Source organism: Hesperophylax consimilis, chromosome 29 (genome assembly GCF_061612785.1).
Source record: "Hesperophylax consimilis isolate HC1 chromosome 29, BYU_Hcon_1.0, whole genome shotgun sequence".
NCBI lineage: Eukaryota > Metazoa > Arthropoda > Insecta > Trichoptera > Limnephilidae > Hesperophylax > Hesperophylax consimilis.
Window position 1 is genome coordinate 16,042,338 of NC_142864.1, and position 20,922 is coordinate 16,063,259.

General features: G+C 37.2%; 1 protein-coding gene across 1 annotated transcript in view; it reads left to right on the top strand.

Moving 5' to 3' along the window:
* mon2 (Mon2 homolog, regulator of endosome-to-Golgi trafficking) overlaps positions 1–20,922 on the top strand; it is a 55,859-nt gene that overhangs the window by 448 nt on the left and 34,489 nt on the right. Inside the window, exons 2-11 of the mRNA XM_089649353.1 lie at positions 1,671–1,802; positions 6,354–6,536; positions 8,445–8,562; positions 9,237–9,343; positions 10,895–11,020; positions 12,681–12,923; positions 13,648–13,762; positions 15,080–15,211; positions 16,353–16,449; positions 18,789–18,940. Of these exons, the coding sequence (XP_089505479.1) occupies positions 1,671–1,802; positions 6,354–6,536; positions 8,445–8,562; positions 9,237–9,343; positions 10,895–11,020; positions 12,681–12,923; positions 13,648–13,762; positions 15,080–15,211; positions 16,353–16,449; positions 18,789–18,940 (1,405 nt within the window). The remainder of the gene's footprint in view (positions 1–1,670; positions 1,803–6,353; positions 6,537–8,444; positions 8,563–9,236; positions 9,344–10,894; positions 11,021–12,680; positions 12,924–13,647; positions 13,763–15,079; positions 15,212–16,352; positions 16,450–18,788; positions 18,941–20,922) is intronic.

Below are 20,922 nucleotides of genomic sequence, written 5' to 3' on the forward strand. Positions count from 1 at the left end.
TAAATGAATCCGTTCTAAACTTTTCTTTCATTAAATGATGATAATTATTGTAACCATTTTCAATAAATTATTATTATTTGTTGTGCAATTAAATTAATTTTATTTTGTAAATTTAAAAAAATTACAATTTTGGTGATTTTCTCAACCACCGTACTAGGCTCATGCCCGTAGTCGTACATGATTTATGTAATATAAACAAAAGAATATTTTGCAAAACAAATAATAAAACATAGTGGGAAAGGGACATGTCATGGTTAAAAAAAATTTAAAAAAAAAAAACATAGTATGGAAACCATATAAAAAATAAATTTCTGAGATGTTTAAGTGTATTTATTATTGCTACCATAATAACACAAATTTTTTTTGTAAACAAAAATGACAGATTCGCTGTAAAAGCCCCATGGGAGTAATATGAACTGAAAATATGATCAGTTAAAGCAATTTAATTAGAACATAAAGGTAAATCAGTTAAAGCAATTCAAGAAGGCCTCAGCACGGGCAAGCCTGGGTGAGGCCTACATTACTGGAAAACATAAATTGTAACAAAATAATGTACCAAATAAAAAAAATTAGAATATAAAAGTAAATCAGTTAAAGCAATTTAATTAGAATATTAAAGTAAATCAGTTAAAGCAATTTAATTATAATATTAAAGTAAATCAGTTAAAGCAATTTAATTAGAATATTAAAGTATACAGTTAAAGCAATTTCATTAGAATACTTAATAGGTGATGAAATACTTCAATAGGTGATGAAATTCTCTTTCAAATTTAATTACTAAAAATAAACATATAATTTACGAAATACTAAAATTTTTAAATCAATCATAAAAAAAGTTTCAACAATGGCTCACCTTACGTTTTTTCATCTAAACATTGAACATTATTTTTCTCTTATTCCGCTTCACTCTTAATACGCAATATTTCACTTTCAAATAAATGTCGGGGGAGACGAAAAAATACGCTCTTTTAATTTTAATTTCATTTATTAAGTCACTTACGCGATATGTCAATTAGTATGCGGCGCCGTTATAGTCACAGTCGACGGCGACTATGTTCATATCAAGAGTTGGATTATATTCATAATATCGTATTAGAATTAAATCACAAACCAGTCTATACAAACCTAGCGTAGCCCACAAACTACTTGAAAACTGGGATATAACTCTAAAGGGTACGCGAGCAGGCGATATTAAAGATTCCCCAACATTTATAGTAACTTTTAGTAATAATATAACTAAATTCAAGTATTAATTCAAAGTAAACATTCCATATTTACCGTGAAGCGGAATTCGTAACCTTTACCCATTGAACTAGAATTAATGATAACGAAAAAGAAAAACTATTTTATCAGACAAATTTATTATAAACATAACTGCCACCTCACCTTTTTGTTGTTTCATATAATAATAATTAATAAAAAAATTCATTAAAAAAATCAATAAAAGTTTCATAAATTTTTCTCAAATTGCAGTCGGAAATTTAAGTTCTGTGTTTAATTTTAGACTTTGTTTATACTATATTTGAATATAAAGCTTGATTTTTTCTATTTCTAATTATGACAGTAAGGGAGATTTCTACGAGTAGTTTAGAAGCACTAAGCGCACAAACAGACAGACGCAGATAGCAACTTTTTTTATATTTATGTTAAAGTTGTGTGTTTGATTGCAGTCTTGCGATGAAGCGATTGAGAAGTTATCCCTGGCGGCCAACAATCCCCAGGCGTCCCTGTACGGGGTGGTGAACCAAATCCTCTATCCACTGGTGCAAGGATGCGAGTCCAAGGACCTGAAGATTATCAAGGTTTGTTAATCATTATTCTTATTCTCTTAGACCAGCTGCCAGTCCAATTATAAATAATGAATGAGGGTAGTCGCTGACCCTGTACAAATCGCAAGTGCGCCCTACTAACTGTCGAATTTGGCAGCCATCTCTGGTCCGGAGCCCCTAAATACCTGAAAAAAACCCTTGACTCTGTGCAAAAACGGGCGGTCCGTTTGATAGATTCCCCAGTCTTAACAAACGGACTGCAATCTTTAGAGCACAGGCGTCAGGTAGGTATGCTGTCCTTGTTCTATCGGTATTACAATGGAAGATGCTCTGAGGAACTAGCGTCATTGATCCCTTCGGCACCGGTGCGTAGTCGGGATACACGCCAAACGCGCGCCCAACATTTGTACACAGTTGACACTTGTCACATGAGAACGGGTCGCTTCTACGATTCGTTCTTAAGTTCAACAGCTCGGCTGTGGAACGAACTGCCGGCCTCTGTGTTTCCTCCCTCCTACAACATGGGACTCTTCAAGACCCATGTTCACTCCTTCCTCTCCACAAAAAGACCCTCCACACAGCATCCCCAAAGATGACATAGGCCCTGAGGGAAATTATTTTCTTCAGGGCCTCCTGTGTGGAGTTAATATAAAAAAAAGTCGAAAAGGGTAGGAGATGGGGGAGAGGAAGGTTGGGTTAGTACCTGGCTCAGTCATACTCAACCTGCGGCCCGCGGGCCGCAAGCGGCCCGCCAAGCTATTTTGTGCGGCCCTCAATACATTTAATATCAGGAACTTGATTTATAAAATCTGGCATTCTATATGGCTAGCTTTAGACTTGTAAGTTTTTTCGTAAATTTACGACTTCTAGCCAATGGGCATATTGCATTTTGAAAATCCAAAATAAATTTTGACGTACAGACATTGAAACCGAAGAAGATAGCCGTTGTCGTGTCAACATCAGATCTGGTATAAGAGTGTTGCTACTGCACACGCTAGATCTATCTCCAAAAAACAAAGATTTGACAGACAAATATGCGCGCAAATAATTTTGCTCGTGGCAACACATAGATTTTTTACAGCTCCAAAGTTAAATGGTTACCAGTGCTGCTAACCGAAGGCGATTTATCGCGATTTAGGCTACTCAGAACGAGAATCGGCGACGAAAAAATCGAAAGGGCGATATAATATTTTTTGCGACCGGAAAAATGTGAGGAATTTTTCGAAATGGAATTCCGTAGGTACCCCCCCCATGGGTTTCGAAAAATTGTTGTGGGGAATTACATATGATGTTTTTGGCTGTGCGGAATTTTTTTTTCAGCGAAGTTCTGTAACAACCACCCCCCCATGGATTTCAAATATTTTGTGGGGAGCACTCATTTTGAATTTTTATAACGGGGGTGGTGGGTTTCATGATATATTTTGTCATAGCAGTATAGTGTTGCGGCCCGCGTAGCTTTACAAATATATAAATATGGCCCGCAGAAGAAAAAGGTTGAGTATCATTGACCTGGCTAGTTAAATCTGGTCAGCAAACGCAGCTAAAGCTATTTCAAGCAACGTTTCAATTATGAAAGACTGTTTAAAAATCCTGACAGTTTCCATACTGTACTGAGTTTAAATTCTGTCATTGCTAAAACCGCTTTAGTGTAAATGTCCTTCTCAATGAAATGTTTAGTCGTTTTCAAAACATGTTTTTTTTATGTGAAACCTCACAAGAATCCCAGCCACTCCTAACTGTCTGAAGTCAGTGAGACTATTCCATCACCAATTGGGGTATTTTGTGAGGCTGAAGGTAGTTGTTAGGGGAAGAGAAAGGTGGGGAAGTACCTGACTAGTCAGATCTGTTCACCAAACACGGCCAAAACCATTTCAAGCAACGTTTCTATTCTGAATGGCGGTCTTACACCAGGGCGATCCTGAGAGTTCCGCAAATAATTTATATATTATTTTTAATGAGTTAATTATGAAATAAGACAAATTTATCAAATAAAATTATAATAATTTGAATGATAAGAATTAGAATTTTCTTTTTTGTGAGAAGGACAAACATTCTCAGGTTATGAATAACCTGACAGTGTTTGAATTCCTCCAACTTCGGTTGTTATATGTGGGAAATGGTGCTTGTTCGATAACGGTAGACTTGGATGTGAGAGGATTGAACCTTTCGACTCCTGGGCTGGAACCTGACACTTTGGACCACTCGGCAAATTTTTTTATTTTTTTTATTTATTAACATTCAAACCTGCTAAACTACTTATGTAGTTTGCCAGCAGGTACATAATGATAACATTTTTGCAATAACATGGTACAATGGTAAACAGTATGTAGGTATGTATAATGTTGATGATAAATTAACAATAAATGGATAAGTTGGTTAAATTACAGAATTTTTTTTATTTTTATGTGACACCTCACAAGAGTGTCCCTGCCTGCGCAGTGTACAGACAGGGGAACTATGTCACCACCCGGTTGGGCGGCGTTGTGAGGCGGAATAAGGTAGGGGCTGTAGGAAGGGATTTGTTAATGCGGGCCTTGAAGAGGCTTGGATTATAGGAGGGAGGAAAAACAAATGTCGTTCCACATACGAGCCGACTTACACAAAAACGAGTCGTAAAAACAGCCCGTTCTCATGAAGCCAACGTCAACCGTGAACGGGTGTTCAGTTCGTGTCCGTCGAGTTTCGCGCACGTGCACCGGTGCATCAGGAATCAATGCTGCTAGCTCCTTGGAGCAGGCTCCATTGAAATACCTGTAGAACAGACACAGCATGCCTACATTGCGTCTATGCATTAGAGAAGGCAATTGGTCTGTTAACAACGGATTGTCAATCAGACGGATCGCTCTCCTTTGCACAGATTCAAGCAGGCTTATCAAGTATTTTGGGGCACCAGCCCAAAGGTGGCTCCCAAATTCAATAGTTGGGCGGACTTGAGACTTGTACAGGGTCAGCAGCTGGTCACTGTTGAAGAATCTCCTAGCCCTGTACAAGACGCCCAACTTTTTGGAGGCCTGATTTACTCGGGCTTCTATGGATCCCCGAGAATTGTATAAATATAAATATGTAAGAAGCAGTATAAGCCTCATATAACAACACAAGCACAAATGAATTTAATATGAACAAATGAATATAATCAACAAGTACTTCTATGGTTTTAATATACATAAGGTAATACAAATTTATAACGATTTTCCATTTCCCTAGGATGTGAATTCCAATTAGGAAAACAAGGTCTTCAGTAGTGCATCAATATAAATCCTCAGTATCTAATAGCCATTTCCTTAGATTATATTTGACTTTGGCTGTAAAAACGTTTATATTTTTAATTGTCATTGGTAGTTTATTAAATATTCTGGGTACAATAAAGTTTAGGGTTCTTTCACCGTATTTATTGGTACATTTCGGGACCACCAATCCTTCATTTTGGGTGAATCTTGTATTATGTTTATGGAAAACTCTTTCCCTATACAAGGAATCAGATAATATAAGATGTTGACTTACAATATTATAAAACAATAATCCTCTGACAGGTAAAAAATTCAGAGACTTGTATATTAATTTAGTGTCGCTTCTGTGTGCATTGGTATATTTATAGATTAACAATTTTGTAAGGGAGTTTTGTACTGTTTGGATATAACTTATATTAGTTTTACACGAATGTCCCCAAGAAGTGATTCCATAAATAATCTACAATTATTATTCTTCGTCTTCTTGTCACGCCCTCTCCTAATTTCACAAAAGTTTCAAAGACATTATTTCGAAGCCATTCGGGATTATCGACAATATTGGATAATCTTATATTATTATTTACAGGTTTGCCAATGCTTATGTCCTAAAATATCCACAATAGATGTTCCAATTCCCCACAAAATCTCCAGAAGTTCCTTTATCCCCAAAATGAAACAAACTCTATCGAAATTAGCATTTATTTTTTATTATCAAGTAATTATCGGATTTTCTCTTTCGTTCAGGCTTTAAAAGTAGAAATTTGTTTCGAAATTTGCAGAAATTGTAGTACATTCTCACAGTTATTGTTAATATTATTTTCAATATGGTTATATAATCGAAATGACCAAAATCCCCGCATTTTCCACACACAAAGGTTCTCCCCTCAAAATACCCAATTCTCCAAAAATCTATGCAATTTGGGGAATTCCCCACGAATTGACGGTGGCCGGGTTTCTTATCAAAATGACAGTTCGCCACACCTATGAAAAGTGATGAAACAAAAACTTGGTTACATAGGTAACTATTTAACCTAGTTTTTGTTTCATCACTTTTCATGACTCTATATCACTTTTTAAAGGTATGTTTAACTGTGATTTTGATGAAATATCATGGAACCGAACTAGTAGAAACGACAAGAAGTTCTCAGTTTGGCTAGCAACGTGTCCAAAATATCTTTGGATACACTAATGAAATACAATACAATAGGCAGAGAGTTGGTAGCTTATTGTGGATGACTAACTCTTCTAGCATGGAGAGGTCCTAAGAGGAACCTAACCTAATTCTTCTAGAATGGAGAGGTCATCCAGTAAAACAGCATAAAAGTAATTATTTTGTCATCTGATCTATTTGTTGCAGTTCTGCCTGGGTACTATGCAGCGCCTGATAGCCGGGCGTGGAGTGGACGCCAGGGGTGCCCGCCACATTGTGGACTGCCTGGCAGCGCTGGGGGCTGTGGGGGGTTTGGAGCCCCGCCTGCTGCAGACCGCAGCCCTGCTGTTGACCACCTCTGACCTGGTTAGGGGGGATACGCTGGCTAGGGTAAGTTAAAGAATTAAGAATTACTTTATTCGGGTCATTTTCGGAGCCTATTAGATAAGTATATATTAAAGTCAAGTAGAAGTACATATTAAAAATGTTTGGATTTGAATGTAGGAAAAAGTTTAAGCCACGACACTGGTACGTGGTGTTCTATCCTGTAAGACGTTTAAGTACTTTCAAAATGACCACTTGACAGTCGCGTTTCTAAAATATAACTTCACAATAAAGTTGTAGCGATGCTACTACAATATTCGGGGACGTTCGCCAATGCAAAACGCATCGTAGCTAGAACTCTCTAGATACGATTTATTTTTAATTTTTTTTTTTATATTAACTCCACACAGGAGGCCCTGAAGAAAATAATTTCCCTCAGGGCCTATGTCATCTTTGGGGATGCTGTGTGGAGGGTCTTTTTGTGGAGAGGAAGGAGTGAACATGGGTCTTGAAGAGTCCCATGTTGTAGGAGGGAGGAAACACAGAGGCCGGCAGTTCGTTCCACAGCCGAGCTGTTGAACTTAAGAACGAATCGTAGAAGCGACCCGTTCTCATGTGACAAGTGTCAACTGTGTACAAATGTTGGGCGCGCGTTTGGCGTGTATCCCGACTACGCACCGGTGCCGAAGGGATCAATGACGCTAGTTCCTCAGAGCATCTTCCATTCTTCCACGATGCTAGCATTCAGCGCACCTACCTACAAGTCTGAATATTATCGATCCACCAGCCGCTATAAAACGGGGCGCATCACGATGTACTCAGTCAGTCATCAATTAGCAGTTACAACAGTACCAACCTGCGAGCCCTGCGACTGCTCGCTGCCTACTGAGCGCCCCGCGTCGCGCCAAGCCGTTACCTCGCCGCTACAGGCTACGGGCCTACTTACCACGCCCGGCTTTACACGGACATTATAGAAGAGGCTACGGAATATCATGGACTCCTCGGGATTACATCAGCGCCCTGGCCCCGGATATCATCCCTGGCCTGCGCTCCTCACTCGCCTAGACCTTGCGACACCTTACACCTGGTATCAACATCATCGGTCCGGAGTCATCTTAAAACTGCGCTCCTGACTCACTCAAATAAACACTGTTACACAACAACCACCACATCTTTCATTGTCACCTTACCAAATCCCCAAAAAATAAAACAAAATCACCTCATTCTGCTAGTGCTACCGCTTAAAGCCAGGAAACTGTATCGCCACTAGATTAGCTTACATCTGCACATACATTACTGCATGCAGAACTTGGAGAGGGCCAGATTGAATGAAGCAGTTCACATGTGTGCCTTCTTACAAAAAACATCAACTGTGAATGGGTGTTTCTGCCATCGTAGGCTGATTTTCTAGTAAGGGATAAATGCTGCAAGTTCCTGCGAATGCCTGTAAAACAGAATGAGTTAATTATGTACCTATGCTGCATCAGATAGCAATCGACCTGTTAACAATGAATTTTAAACCAGAAAACAATTCATTCCTTCACACTTGCATATAACATACATAGAACTTTAAACAATAACATCGACTGTACCGAACTTCTGTCCTTAATTAATTTTAACATGTCTTTGAGACATACTCGACATACAGCACTATTCCACACGCTTAATTACAAAATAAATGCAATGTCTAATATTCGTCAATTAACCGTGTTCTTTGAGCATTCAATAATATCTGTCTAAACTCTAACATCGACTTGTTTAACTGCACATATTTAAAAGGAGCATCGTTGTCAATAATATAAACTGTTCAATGCGCATACATATGCACACACTGACACACACACACTACACACTTCACCCGGTTAGTACTAAATATGCAAATCACATATAAGACATTACAAGGAAACACTGTAACCAATGTACTGTTTGTTTCTACAATATAAAATAAATAATATTTTTATTCTTCGTTCACAGACCCTGGTGGTATGTCTCCGCCTTCAGGAAGCCCCCGGGGGCGCCCAACACGCAGCGGGGGCCACCGTGAGACAGCTGGTGTCCCTGGTATTTGAGAGAGCTGCCAACGATTGCAAAGGTAACACAGTCACTGAACACAGGTAAAGTCATTGAAAGCAACTTTTCACACAGACCAATATATATATATATATGACCGGTTAGTGGCCGAGTGGATAAAAGCGTCTGGTTCCCACCCAGACGTAGTAAAAAAAAAACATGTTTTTACCTGTCACAGGAGACATCTATATAATGTAGGTCGCGTAATTGAATGTAAATAAATTGAGTGTAATTGAAGTCGCTTACTGATGCTTTCTATCGTGTAAACTGTAATTACCACTTTACACGAAACTAAAAACATTTTCAATTATACAAAGGTATTATAAAAGTTAATGTCCCTTCATTTTTTTTTTAACTTTATACAAAAATATTTATTATAAAATTTGAAAATCTTAACAATTCAAATGCTCAATGTTGTTTCATAGAATTACTTCAAATTCTTTAGAGTAAATTTTTGTTTGCAAACTGGAAGCGTGGTGTTCTCTTTCTTACACTGTTTAAATCGTATATCTCACCGTAATACAAAAATAAGTTAGCTTGACTTTTATAAGTCCTTGTCAGGTTGGGAGAAATATCTCTCAAAAAGGCTAGGGGTTAAAATTAAAGTATCTTCCACTCTGACTTTCAATTATCAATTTCAACTGTCAGTCTATGTTATTCTTACTTGGTGTATTCATTGCATTGTATTGTTTCTAGGAGACAACTACCGCGATTTGAACCCTAGCGACATAAAACCAGCACAGAACAGCAAGGTTCCCAAAGAGCTTCGACCCTGTGCTGCAGATGCATATCTTATGTTCCAGGTAAAATAACATTCATCAACCAGTGGACTGTTTTTAGAGCACATGCCAATTTTTACGACCGCGCTTGGCATTGCACACATTCGTGAGCTGTAAGCAACTGCAAGCGAAATTTCGCGCCATTGGCTATCGTTCCGTTCCTTTCCCATAAGTTGAGGTTCAACTGTGTATTTTTGCTTGCGTATATATACGTAGCATAATATCATCAATGCTGCATTTTTCAGATGCGATTTTAATCTTTATGGAGAATGAAATCAGAATCGCTTGCGCTTTACCACTGAAGATTCTGAAAAAAACAGTTTAAAAAAAACATAAATCATAGTTTTTTGTTGCGATATTTGATCAATGCAAATTCTCGTCCGACAGTTTCATAATAATATTAATCGGAAGTCTTTAAGTACATGACATTCTGATGCTACGTGGCCCTTTTTCATTTATACCTGTTTGCAAGACAACTGTTGTGGCGACCATGCACAACAAGTTAATAATCATTTGTTCACAATTGATATGGTTAGGTTAGGTTAATTAAAATGTGAACCTTATACCATGCTATTGATTTATGTTGTTTAAAATTTTTATTATTTTAAAAATATAAATATGTGCATTCAATTAATCAATGCGCCTATTTTTTTTTTTTTTTTTTTTTTTAATATAGGAGACGGTTAACGTAAGGTTCCCATGAGCACTTAGGACATAGGCCCATTGTGCTATCCCCCGTTTTACCTCATTTCTTTACCAGCAATCCGGTCCCTGTAATAAAATTCACCAGGGTTGTCATTGGATATGTGGCTATGTCTTCTGGTTCTACAGTGTGTCTTCCCAGGTATCTGAGTCTTGTTCCGAACAGAGCGGGACATTGGCACCAAAGGTGAATTGGAGTCTCTTCATCCTCTTCACATTTCCTGCATCTGTTGGTGTTTGTGCTCCCATGTGCCTCCTGAGATGGCAGTGTCCCGTTAGTAGTCCTACCAGTTCCCTCAGTGAGTTTCTGTCCATATTGAGTAGTTGTATGTTCGCCTTGTGTCTGGTCCGTTTATGAGTACTTTGGATTGCCTCATTCCGGGTGCCCTTTCCCATTCCTCCCAGTGCCGTGATTTGACCCACCTTTCAATATGTATTTTAGTGTGGCAAGCTTCTACTCCTACGGCCGGCTTGGATCCCGCAAGTGGTGCTTTCGCCCCTTTCTTTGCTAGTCGATTAGCCCGCACATTGTCCTCAATTCCTTTCTGCCCTGGTACCCAGATCAGGGTTATGCACCTATAGTATGCATTTACTCTAAAATATCACTTGTTTGTGTCGTTGTACGTTGTGTACGTCATGTTGCATCTCCAAAACGACGTCAATAGACATTGTGTCATATCACATCTCCTCTAAAACAACGCCAATCGTCATTGTGTCATATCACATCTCTTCTAAAACAAAGTCAATAAATGTTGTGTCCATGAATATGTTAATGGTAGTATGTAATCCCATTTCTCCATCCAATTGAATCGATCCACGCTTGCCATAACTGTTCACATTAAACTAAATACATATTTATTTGTCTGTTTCCAGGATATAGTACAGCTTGTGAATGGTGACCAGCCTCACTGGTTGGTTGGTATCACAGAAATATCCAAGACCTTTGGCCTGGAGCTCTTGGAAACCATACTGACGGACTTCTCGCAAATATTCTTCAAGGTTTGTATTTGTTGTAAAATTACACGGGCTTGAATTTCACGCAGCAATACATATTATACTGCCAGAATTACACACTAATGGAATTATGCATCGAGAGAATTACACCTACTTAAATTACACCTACTTAAATTACACCTGCTTAAATTACACATACTAAAATTACACCTACTTAAATTAAACCTACGTAATTACACATGGAGAGAATTACACCAACTTAAATTACACGTACTGGAATTACACATGTAAAAAAATTGTGCTAAATAAATTTCATATTGAAAAAAAAAAAAAAGGGTTATGTTCGGTTTTTAATTTTGTTTCTTGAAATTCCCACCTGCGTAAATTTTTCATTTAACCTTTTGCCTTGTATTATTATGATGTAGACTCGCCTTATGAAAAATGTGAGCCTTATCAGTTCATATCTAATGCAATGAAACAGTCAATGGATACTAACATATTATATGGTTGCTTTATGACTGATAATTGTGTATGCTTTGAATAGCAATTTTAAAGTTATGACGTTGTACTATTTTTTTATTATAATTTAATGAGCAGGCAGCATTCTGCAGATGTGCTCATATCTGATTTCACAATAAGTGTAACAGTAATTGAGTTGTTTTAAATTTAAAATAAGTTAATGCTTTCTTCTCTCCAGTAAGAATCTAATCGAGCTTTAAAAAGGTTTAAATTAGTAGAATCGAAGACATATTGTGGAAGTTTGTTCCATCCATCCTGTAATCTATGTATTTTGTTGTTGGTATTTTCGATTTGTGGATTTATTGAATCTTTGCAGCGCCCGTTGTCTTGAAATGTGATTTTGTCTATATTGTATGGTTTATTTAACATGTGAATTAATAAAAATAATAAGTACATAGTATATTAGCAGCACGTTCCAAAATAGTAGATACTTTCAATATCGCCCTGCTGAAAGCCCACATTCAAAAGGAAATGTTTCTTGAAATCGTTGTGAAAAATAATAATTAGTTACATTTACCACCAAAAACACCTAAATTTTTTAGAATGCAAACTTTGTTTCGTCAGATGTTTTGGAAGAAAAGAGAACAAAAAATGTGTATTATGTACTTCTTCTTCTTTCTTATGGCGGGGGGGGTCAGAGGGGTACATCTAGGTCTGCGAGCCAGTCTGGGGCCTCAGGCGTCGCCATGTGAACCTCATCAATCCCGCCGGGGAATGAATGGAGCGGGCATTCATTGACCACATGTTCGGTGGTCAGCACCGCACCACATTCACACATCGCCGACTCTTTAAGGCCCCATCTGTGCATCAATGGTGGACCAGGTTTTGCGAGGCAATGCGAACCCATGTACTATAACCACTGGATGGCTTTTGGTAATATAAATGCGCCAATTTAAATGCCTCCGATTGCTTTATTGAAAAAAATTGCAAATTATCTCGTGATCTCAAAGCCTACAAAAATGAAACAAACGGTAAAATACAGGTTAACTCATTGGCTATATAGCATCATAACAAGTTTGTATGACTTCATGTAAAAATTCTATATTATGTTTTTTTTTAATGTTGGCGGAGAATTAAAAAAATGATCGTCTGGATATCTCGAGCAATCGAGGCAAAATTATTTATTTCGCGTTGTCGCTCCAGTGGATAACATTGTTATCATATTAATTTCTATTTTTCTTTCCAGATAACCGAGTTCCGTTTCCTCCTGAAGGAGCATGTCTGCCCACTCATCATTAGGTTGTTCTCCCCCAACGTAAAGTACCGCATGGGGGGCTCGGGGGGCGGCGGGGCCCTGGTGAGCGCCGGCGCGGGCGGGGGCCAGACCAGCGGGAGCCATCCCCACCACCAGCTGCGGCCCCACTTCCCGCTGACTTGCAGACTGCTGAGGATGCTGTCCAGCATCTTGCATCATTATCATTCTATACTGGTATGCTTTGGATTGCTGACAAACTAAAGCCCGCTTGTTTCAGCATTTACATATCGGTGCATGTAGGTTTTCGCCAACTATACATATTTTTAGGGTTAGGTAAATTAAATTGTTATCTTAATTATCCTACTTTCTTAACCCTCCCATACTGGAGGGGGGTAATACACATCCCCGAAACGAGAGTTTTGTGCGATATCTAAGCTGTTTTTTTATATATATCACACTATATTTAGGTAATTCTAGAATAACAGTTCAATAATCGCGTTTATTTTTTTATATTTTATTGCATTTATATAAAAAATTATATCTTTACTATTTTTAAGACCAACATCAAGCCGCGAGTGTGGTTAAATGTGATACAATAATAAAATGTATTTCAGTAAAGCTCGATTTTGTACCATCTCTTTTACCATTTTGCATTACTTAATGGTTGAGTGCTGGACGAAGATAGATGATGGTCCGGTTAAAACGGTAGGTAGAAAAAAGCTTTCAAAACTTACTGGAAAGGGCAAAAGGAATATGAAGAGAAACGATCGCTCAGCGATATATGGGGGACCCTAGTGACCCCTTTCGGGTGTTACGTGATTTTTACCTTCAGGTCCGTTAAAGGTTAATTAAGCCACTTTTGTAGAATCGGCTCTCTGACTGTTGTAGGTACTGAATATGTTTAATTCCATGTATATTAAGGATTGCTCGCTGACTTTTCCCTATGTTAATTGTTTAGGTGACAGAATGCGAGATATTCCTCTCTCTCACCATCAAGTTCCTAGACCCTGACAAGCCTCTCTGGCAAAGAGCCCTGGCTTTAGAAGTTCTTCACAAAATCGCCATCAGACCAGGTCAGACCATACACATTACCTACATAATTGGCCTATTACTAGCGCAGACCCGTGAAAAATCACCGGATATTATAATTTTAGGATTTGTGAAGCTGAAAGTGTTAAAAAATAAAAAAATATTTGTCTCAGGATCGTTGCCTTTCAAAGGAAGAAATTTATCTACCAAATATTAGTAAACTTGCGACATCTATCCCAATTACATAATAAAAATACAATATAAATTATATACATACTAATCGAACATAAAATGTAAGGTGTGAAAAGGGTAGCCATTGTAGCAGTAGCTACTAGAAGATTCTAAGTTGATACATGCAACCCGCTTCGCATTACAACCTACTGGTAAGACTGGTAAGGCGAATGTACGCTGCTAGAATAATAGCGAAGCTGCCGACCTATCTACTCGCAATCGCCAGATTATTCTTGAATGCATTTGCTCTATATAAAGCCGCGCCGTCGAGGTACCTAGGTCAGTCAGTCTTGTAAGTCGGTAGCATACAACTGAGACAGGCGGTTGCCCGTCCCGCGCTCCGGTCCCCCGCGCCGCGTCTCGCTCTTACCTCACCGCGCCGCTATGGGCCTAGGACCTACTGTGCCCGGCATTGCACAACCCTAAAGGAGTGGCTACGAATAATCATTGACTCCGGAAATTACAACAGCGCCTTGGCCTTGTGATATCTTCGCTGGTCTGCACCTTGGCCCTGCGACATCTCCACCAGCCTCCATCTCCCACGCAGTGAGCTCCTCTGCCGACCAGGTCAATCACACCATCGACTCTTTTACTTCGCACTGGAGTACCAGGAAGAATCAACGTCTTCACCGACTTCATCGCCTCGAACACTACACCACAGTTCATCTCCGCGTACATCTGGTGTCGATCTTCAACTCGGGAATTCGCCGCTGACTACATCCACCAACGCTGTGTCAATCTTCAGAATTCACCGTCGACTACTGCGTTGACTACCGACCAACTGCGTGAGCATCGGTCCGGAGTCATCTCACTACTACTGTCTCAATAAACGCTGCGACCTCACAATGCGGTACAATTCAACACACCTTTAAAAAGTGATATAAAGTCATGAAAAGTGATGAAACAAAAACTAGGTTTATAAGTTAGTTGTTTTTCATTGCTTTTAATGACTTTATATCACTTTTTAAGGTGTGTTGAATTGTCATTGTGTTGAGTTTTCACGAAACCGCTATAAACATCTCCAAAAGCAGAGCTGATATGGAAAATCTTTTACAAAACACTATGCTGTAAATAAAGTCTTTTCAAAAATAATTATGTACCTAATTAAACACTTTTGTTGTTTTGTTTAGAATTGCTGACATCTTTCTGCGAATGCTATGACCTTCGCCCGCACGCCACCAATATCTTTCAAGACATTGTCAACGCCATCGGAGCCTACCTACAGAGCCTGTTTGTGGCTTCACAGGTCAACACTCCCGTTGGTAAGCATTCAAATAACTAAAATAATGTTTATATAGCCCTGAGGAATAAACGATCATTGGCAATAAAAATATATCCAGTCAACTAAACCGTATGATGGCTGGCTTGTAACATTTCTTGCCAATTGATGGGTGATGAAAAGATTATTATAAATAATTAATGATGGATCCTAAGATTGTGACATTAATTTGATGATTCCATTACAATAATCAAGACATCTCAACCACGCGCACTGACAATAAATGTATGTGGGTAGCAAATGTAATCTGTGAAGGAAGTTCTAAATAAAAGAAGGTTTTAATTATTACAAGAAGCTAATTTATTGAAATAACAATTGTTAAATATTTGAACAATAAAACTAACATGAGACTCTAATAGATTTTATCTCCGGGCGTGTCAAGAATGCACGTACAATAAACGCCATCTTGATAAAATATGACTAATGAGCCGATAACATGATTATTTAAAAACTCTAAGTATCTTGTAAAGAAATGTCTGAGTGGGCGCCAGCATAGTATTTAATAACTATGCACGAAGTTAAAACAGTAATCCTTATCGGAATGTTGAATTAAATATTATAAAATAAAAGTTAAAAGAAAAAGACCTTTCGTGAATTGCAATATAGACCCTCATGTTCAGCGTCGCACGAAACACACCGCAATCTCCCGAGTCCAGCCACCAACTAAACCAGTCGAAGTACGCTCTGCACCGTGATCTCGAAAACAGGAGCGCCAACAGGAGAAAATTAACCAACTGATTATTTCCAATCGGGTAGGAACTCGCCGCCCAGGAGTAAGAACTGCTACAGGCTGATATTATTAGAGCTCTGATGCAATATCTTCAGATTTCTTGATGAGTTAGAAGACACGACCTCACAGCAATGTCTCTGAATTTTAAAAAAGATTTCTAGCAGATGTCGGCGGAGAATTGGCGAGTTTGCTTCATAATTTGTTTGTGAACGGTGACATCGAAATAGGTCCTTACGCTAGTGTGTCAAGTTGGTACTCTTATGTTGACTAGACTCCGGAGTTCGCAACAGTCGAGCTCCGAATTTACAATTTTAATAGAGAAGCATATCCTTCTTGCATAAAGTATATAAACTTCTTGTATAGATATAACTTAATTGAATTTTAACATTTTTAGGAATGACAGGAGTACCTCAGCAAGCTGGATTTTTCTGGAAAGGCGTTTGGCTTCCCATGTGTGTCACATTCCCGCCTGGAACAGCCAAATGGACATAGTAAGTACTTACATAGCCCACGATAAGTGCTTATTAACGGTCCAAACCATATAAACCATATTTGTAAAATTGCAAATTTTTTTGTTCTAAGTTAAGGTATCATGTTTACGTTTACGAGAAGACTCCATTTTGTAAACTTATTCAAACAAAAAACAAACAGAAACAAATGTGACAGTGAAAAGAGACATTTATTTCTAGACATCGTCCGGTCAGTGAGTTGGTATCGCGTTTGGGTCCCACCCAGGCGTAGTGTATTCAATTCCTCGACTGGTTAAGTCCTCCATCATAACACAAGCAACATTTTCCGCTTACTGTGGTGGTAGTAGGAGATTTTAAAATATTGTCAGGTTATTCGTAACATGGGAATCTGTATCTCAATTAAAATATACACGGTGTCCGGAAACTCGTAGTACAAGCGGGAAACTGGAGAATCTACACCACATGGGGAACCCAAATAAACATAAAGTTTTTTGATTTGAGCATATTCATCAAAAAAAAAAAAAACCAAAAAAAAATATTTTATGGCTATTTCAGGGTTAAAATTTTTTCGTCATTCGATCTGAGACGCCGACGCAACGGATAGGAATTATTATTAGCATAGGTAGGTACTCAAAATATGTAGCGATGTTCCGATCTCCAATTCAAACACACAAACACGTCACATAAATTATTTTAAATGTTCATCATTAACTTCCAAGCACAGTTGGGTCCGTCTGATGATTGATTATCGCACTATTTGAATCATGTCGGAGTTAATTTTTACCTCGTCGAAGGCATTGATGATAAGTCTCAAAATCAAAACATTAAAAACGTACAACTGTTTTCAAACACGTCGAATGCATCGATAATAAATCTTAAAGTATCACTATCAAAACAATAATAACGCGTATTAAAACAGAAAAAATTTCGACCACAATTCGCTTTTATGTTTACATTAACGAGAAAACTTCTTAAAGCAAAATGCAATGTAAACAATCACATGAATACGGCCACGTGCGGCGACCCATAAACCAAAACCGACCTACCTACTTACGATTTAACAGAAATGTGACATCTGCTTATCGTGCGTCTCTTTCCTTCATATGTTAGTTGAACCCAGAATACTAGAGAAAGCTATATTTTGCTAATATGTCAGAGATAGGTATGAATTTTAGAACAACAGATGTTTTAACCCTGCAGAGCAGAAATATTTTATGATTACACCGGATTAAATGAAGGGTGATTTCAAAATAATGCTTTAAATCCGGGTCTCTTTATTTCTTTTACTTTTAAATAGTTTTAATTAGTTGGGTACTTTGATCTTCAGTAATAATTTATAAGAATTTGATCAAAAAAAAAATCAACTTCTGACTCGATTTACTCGAAAATGAAAGCTCAAATCAAAAAAAATTATACTACAAAATCGACTCCAAATGTGATGTAGATTCACCAGTTTCCCGCTTGTACTACGAGTTTTCGGACACCAATCTTTTGAAAATAAAAAGTCAGGTCTTCCTACCACCGTAGAATGTGAAAACAAATAACTATGTAACTATGAATCTATAATATTTTGAAATATGCATAACTACATGCCGTAGAAATACCTATGTAACTATGATATATAATTGTGAAATATGCGTAACTAGATACTGTGGAAATAAAACCTAATTTTATTATCATACCGCAATACATACAAGTAAAATTTTAAAGTTAACCCTTGAGACGTTGTTGATTTGCACAGATCGAACCTTCTACAAGCTTCCATTTTTTCAAAGACAATAACAAGCACTATTTCGTTCTCTTTCTGACATAAAAGAAATAATTAATTTTTAGATGAGAGGAAGAGAGATATATGCATTTTAATAATGTGCGGTCGTTCTGGGACAAATATGGTCTTAGGAGAGTATAATGCGCGCACGGCATTTGGGACTGTTTGGGTCTTAGAAGGTCCCAAGGGTTAAGTATTAGTATTAGTACTGATAAATACCTATTGCATAAACAAATAAATAATAAGTAAAAATGAGAGATTTCTATCAATCAAACTGAATACTACTCAGTTTTGTAAGACTTATGCAAAAAAATTACAACAGAATAAAAAAATATGTATATTTTTAATTTGCTTCGTAACAAAATGTCCTAAAACATCAATAATAAACCCTGGTAATGTACCAAGCTTGGCGCTCGAGCCTAGGCATGCGGCGGACTACTGAATGTCACCCAAATACCGGCAAATTACAGAGGTTAATTTTGTGCTTTCAACTATTGAAAATAACGGCCGATTACGGTGGTTGTCAAATAATCGAGCGATGGATTATTGAGAGATTTCTCCATGTATAAAATTTATCAATTTGTATTTTCAGTCTTGAAATGCTGGACAGAACGGAAGCTCCACAGGTTCAAGATGGCTATGGGATATCAGTGGCTTATGCTTGCATCATAGAAATTGTTCGCTCTATTGCATTAATCGTTGGTGGTACGGAATACCTCAGGGATCAGGACTATGAACCTCCAGGTTAGAGCAAAAATCATTTCATACTTATTTAACGTATTTAAATAATTTTTAAAAATCGCCTTTGTTTGTTGTTGTTGCTATAACCCCTCCCAACGGCTCCCTCTCTGCTCTGTTTACAACCAGGGAAATACATCATCACCTGATTAGCGACGTCCTGACCTGAGTTAAGGAAAGAATGTTAGAATTGAGTAGCGTCCTCGATTGTGACTTCCAGAAGCCTGCAGTCAGGTTGTAAGGCTGATCGGCTTGTTGGCTTCCTTCGTTTTCACGCCAAGGATTGGCTTGCCGTTTTGAGAGAGATTGAGGTGTTAAGAAGTTCTCTTTCTAAGTAAAACACTTGTGTTTTGGCTTGATATGGTTGCTACTTAGTTTATTCAAGGAATAATTCACAAACAAGAGGGTAGACTTAAAACTCAGAAAGAGAAGCGAGAGTTGATTGATAATGAATGTAGACTGAATGATAATGTAGAATTGAATTCTAATTTGGAATCACCACGCTATTTATAAACAAAACAATATTTGACGTGACCACAGACACAAGATATTATAGACGCGAAATTCATGACAATATTACACTATGACGTGCCATAGACAAAAATATTTAATATAAAAGGTGGCTTAGACAGAAAAAGATAATGTAAAAGGCTCTACACATCGAGATTATAACATGAGAAAGTGAAAGAGTCTAGGCTTGACTGAATTTAAATATAAAACAGGACAATCACAAGATACGACACGCAACAAGAATGGGATTTGACTACTGTCCCATTAACTGGAGTCATTTCTCTACCAGTTAGATAGATTATTGAGAAAATTTTTTAGTTGAACGTATTATTATATCACAATAATTTTATGATGCGTGACATAGGTAACATAGCAGCTATATAAAATAATCATAGCTTGTTATTAAAAACATTTTCGTTGAGACAGTTTATTTTTTCTGCTAACACATTTTTCCCTCCAATTTAAGTCGTACGTATGGAAAACTTATTTTGCTGTACCTGCACCCCGTATCTATCTATCTATCTATGTGTACCCCGCCACGCATTGCTGTGCAGATAGAACAACAATAGCGAATGTTGCTTTTAGGTCCAACAAATGGCGTTGTTTTTTTTTAAACATGTTTTTACCTGTCACAGGTGACATCTATATAATATATAAAAACATATGCATATTCTAATGCAACATTATGTCAAAATTTCAAAGCAATTGTTGAATAACCTTTGGAGATGTAAGATTTTGAACAAACAAACATTTACATTTTTATTTATATAGAAGATAGATTAGGAAAAGGATACCTTATTACATATTTTGTAATTTTTTTTTTACCTGAGCACATTTAGGAAAAATACATGTGAATTAATTTTGCATTTAAGATGTTGAGTATAAAATAAACCAGTCATGTTCCATTTACAATTTTTTTTATGGTTACAGGTTAGGAAGAAAGTAGATATTTATATAAGTTATAAGTGAAAGAAAAAAATTATGAAAAGGGTAGACGAACAATAAAAAAGAATTGTTTTGGTTTAAGTTCATTGTAAGGTTAATTTTATTTAAAAAAATTTAAGGATACAGTGGAAAATAACAATATCTCTTAGGTAATTGTAAGTTTTGCAGATACGTCTGAGTAAAGAGTTTTGATATAAAATAAAATAAGGTATCATGTTTTCTTTGTTTGTAAAGAGCGATAGGGTTACATTGATGATTTTCAAAGCGATACAGCATGTGTTTAAAAAATTTTTTTTTTATATTTTCAATTAGGTCAATATAAGTTTGGTATTGAGGATTCCTAATGACAGATGCGAATTCGAGATGTGATCTTATGTATGCCATATATATTTTGTAAAAGGTTTATTGAATGGTTTTGTGATGCGTAGAATGAACCCCGTTTGTTTGTAGGTTTTTTCTAATATGTGTTCAACATAATCTTTAAATAACTATTTACCTACTATAATAATTATTGAAAATGAATTTTAAAATCT